Source organism: Aplysia californica, unplaced genomic scaffold, assembly GCF_000002075.1.
Source record: "Aplysia californica isolate F4 #8 unplaced genomic scaffold, AplCal3.0 scaffold01705, whole genome shotgun sequence".
NCBI classification, from domain to species: domain Eukaryota; kingdom Metazoa; phylum Mollusca; class Gastropoda; order Aplysiida; family Aplysiidae; genus Aplysia; species Aplysia californica.
The window spans coordinates 28,792-32,563 of record NW_004798975.1 but is presented as its reverse complement, the minus strand read 5'-3'; the positions used below and the strand labels follow the sequence as shown (position 1 = coordinate 32,563).

Below are 3,772 nucleotides of genomic sequence, written 5' to 3'. Positions count from 1 at the left end.
AATGTCTCTGGCTGCTATATTGAGGTTACGTTGCTTTGTACCAACTGTGACTTGTATTACTGTTACATCTCACTGTTACATCTCACTGTTACATCTCTCTGTTACATCTCTCTGTTACATCTCTCTGTTACATCTCTCTGTTACATCTCAGTCACTCACTGTATATATAGCCCGACCTGTGATGTCACGTTCCTGTAATGACCTTGATGTTACTGCGGCGTGTCACGTTCCTGTAATGACCTTGATGTTACATGACACGTGTCACGTTCCTGTAATGACCTTGATGTTACATGACACGTGTCACGTTCCTGTAATGACCTTGATGTTACTGCGGCGTGTCCACAGACCATGGAGAGGTCAAAGAGCACACCAGACATGTTGGCCGAGCTGCAGGCGTCTGGCGGCATCGAGACCGGGGCAGGGACCGGAGGGAAGCTGGGCGGTAGTTGGAGCAAGAGCCGCCCCCCGCCCCCACCCCCCCACACGGGGCAGTACACGGGGGCTCTACACGTGTCACCGACACACAGCATGGGGCAGGTGAAGGCCGCGGTCAGCGCCGGCCACTACCAGGTACAGCAGACAGTTTGTGCCACGTGTTGTGTGGAAAAGTCTGACACAGGTTTCCATTTCTCTCAATCTTTTTGTGGACGAAATTTTGAATGAAAATACAGAACCAGTTAATCATTGAATAGACAAAAGTATCCATTTGTTTTTGACCGTTTCCTGAAGACTACTGTTTAACTTGTAGCATTATAATTATCATATATTGTTTCTTGTTTGTTTTGACTGAACCTTTATTGATCTGTATCAAAGCCCTTTACGAAAGACTCTTCATTGTTTCAGCGTGGCTCGGCAAGTGTCCCAACGACCCCTGAACTCCCCGACAGAGCTCCGGTGAATCGGCAGACGGCCCCCGGTGCCCCCACGACACCCGAGGTGGTGCGCATCAACACGGCCAGCAAGAGCAACAGCACCTACGCCAACGTCTCGGCGGACGTGCAGAAACGACTGAAGAATGAGTCGTCCTATGAGTCCAGTTTCCGGCCAGGCCTCAACGCCAAAATGATCGACAGCCCCCCCAAGGCAGGGGCCCCCCCTTCTGACCAAACTATCCTGAAGAAAACGACCAACCGCATGTCCCCGAAGGACGACCGAGTGTCCTTTGCTGATGACCGTGTCATGGAAAATGCCCAAAAGTTTATCAAAAAACATCCAAATGCCACTCTTTTGGTGACTGCCGACATACACTCGGACAAAGCTCCATCGGAACAGAAGGGAGCTGGTAGCCCAGAGAAGGCGGTCTATGAACCGGAGCCAGACTACGAGGACAGTGACGATGACGGAGGTCACAAGGTCAGCACACTTCGCAAAGGTCACGTCGCTGGTACCACCAACGCCCCGGCACAGACCAAAGCTGCCGTGACGGTTATTTCCATCAGCAGCAACGACAAGCCAAAGTCGTCAGGGGCAATGGTGAGTCCGGCACTGTCCTCCACGCAGACTGGTCACGGCGTCAAGTCCGCCACGTCTAACGGACAGGATCAGGTCACGCTGACTTCCCCTTCTCAGAGTGCGGCAAGTTCTCGCAGGTCGTCGGGCGTGGCCCTGGCCTCTCTGCCTCAGTCCTCTAGTGTAGACAACTCTCGCAGGTCGTCAGTCCACGCAGACAGCAGCACTGAGGCACACAGGTCAAGGCCGGGCCTCATGGTTGCTACAGCCATGACCAGCTCTGTGCCCAAGTCACCGGAGCCTGAGTCAGAGGTCTCGACATATGCCCCGCCTCCCCCACCAGTAGCCCCGCCCCCTCCCCCACCCATGGCCCCGCCTCCCCCTCCCCCCCTCCCCCCTCCTGTAATGCCAGTGGCAGGCAGCAGCGACTCCACACTTCGTCGCCAGCAGTCAGCGGCCCCGGTTGTCCCGAACCTCGTGTCGTCAGACGACATCATGGCCGCCGTCGCAGAGCGGAGGGCTCGCCTTCAGGCAGAGGGGCCGCGGGTGTCGGAGGTCAAACCTTCTCTCCCCACCAGTAAGTGGAATGGGCAATCACTCAGACGATCTACGTGCAATGATGTCATTGTTTTGTTTCCTCATTACATTGTTCTTTGTGTGGGTGTATTTACGGCCCAGTCAACACAATTTAGGTCATGTAACAAGTGGCTGTAGGCGCCAGTCTGGCTGGAAGTGTCTTTATGGAAATCACGGAGTGTGCATATAGTCTATGTGAGGGATGGTGGTGAAATCACGGAGTGTGCATATAGTCTGTGTGAGGGATGGTGGGGAAATCACGGAGTGTGCATATAGTCTGTGTGAGGGATGGTGGGGAAATCACGGAGTGTGCATATAGTCTGTGTGAGGGATCGTGGGGAAATCACGGAGTGTGCATATAGTCTGTGTGAGGGATCGTGGGGAAATCACGGAGCGTGCATATAGTCTATGGGAGGGATTGTGGGGAAATCACGGAGTGTGCATATAGTCTATGGGAGGGATCGTGGGGAAATCACGGAGTGTGCATATAGTCTGTGTGATAGATCGTGGGGAAATCTAAGAACACAGCAGTTTTTTTCCTGCTTAGCAATTTTTATCAAATTTCTATTTTTTGACTCTTCGCTTATGTCCAATTAGACTCAAATTCCTGTGAGAATTTTACTGAAAAACGTTGATCAAAGTCCCAAAAGTGTAAACGTACAGTTTCCATGGACTCTCCAGCTTTGTAAGTTACCAAACTTTGGCACTCATTTTCTCGCTAGTTTTACCTCGGAAACCTGGTGACCCCCAATTCCTTCAATCCAAAATGTCTCCACTTTTATTGAAAATAGATGGATAATTTTTTTCATTGGAAGTGGAAGCAAGACAAATGAACAAGCTTTAGAATGAGACCAGATCTAACAACTCAATATGGCCAAATATTGACGAGCAGCTAGTGCCTGTACGTCACAACATGTCTACTTACTTGTGTGTATGACAACACATGTGTACTGGTCAGTGTGTAGGTATGTATGTGTGAGAGTTCAGGGAATAGACAAAGGAACAAGGATGGTACTGTGTAGGTGTGTGTGTGTGTGTGTGAGAGAGAGAGAGAGAGAGAGTTCAGGGAATAGACAAAGGAACAAGGATGGTACTGTGTAGGTGTGTGTGTGTGTGTGTGAGAGAGAGAGAGAGAGAGAGTTCAGGGAATAGACAAAGGAACAAGGATGGTACTGTGTAGGTGTGTGTGTGTGTGTGTGTGAGAGAGAGTTCAGGGAATAGACAAAGCCAGAAGGGTGATGCTACTGTGTAGGTGTGTGTGTGTGTGTGTGTGTGTGTGTGTGTGTGTGTGTGAGAGAGAGAGAGAGAGAGAGAGAGTTCAGGGAATAGACAAAGCCAGAAGGGTGATGCTACTGTGTAGGATTGTAGAGCCAGTTACATTGTCCCAGGCTCTCTTTATTGTCCAAGTGTCCTTTTTCTGGATTTTTAAAAAACTAGATATTTTCTGTCTTTGCAGCCCACCATATCACAACTAGATCTTGTAATAAGGAGTTTTATTTAGGTGCATTTTCTCATTTTGTTGTTGTGCATGTTGTTAATTTGTGTAAGACTCATAGACTTGTTTGCTGACATTTGTCTTTCACGTAGACAGGACAGGATTTAGCATTTAGGAATTCCTTTTTCTTTTAATTTCAGACAAATCAGTTCATGAGTTGAACCAGGAGGCTTTGAAAGCTGCCGTTGCCAAAAGGAAGTCGCGCATGGAGAGAGACCAGGACACCTCGGTGGTCACTGACATAGAGAGTCG

General features: G+C 49.7%; 1 protein-coding gene across 1 annotated transcript in view; it reads left to right on the top strand.

Annotated features, from left to right (window-relative positions):
• Positions 1 to 345: 345 nt before the first annotated feature.
• Positions 346 to 3,772, top strand: part of LOC101853287 (SH3 and multiple ankyrin repeat domains protein 1) — a gene marked incomplete at its 5' end in the record, with an annotated part of 8,696 nt that continues 5,269 nt past the window's right edge. Inside the window, 3 exon segments of the mRNA XM_013090945.1 lie at positions 346 to 570; positions 844 to 2,026; positions 3,661 to 3,761. Of these exon segments, the coding sequence (XP_012946399.1) occupies positions 346 to 570; positions 844 to 2,026; positions 3,661 to 3,761 (1,509 nt within the window).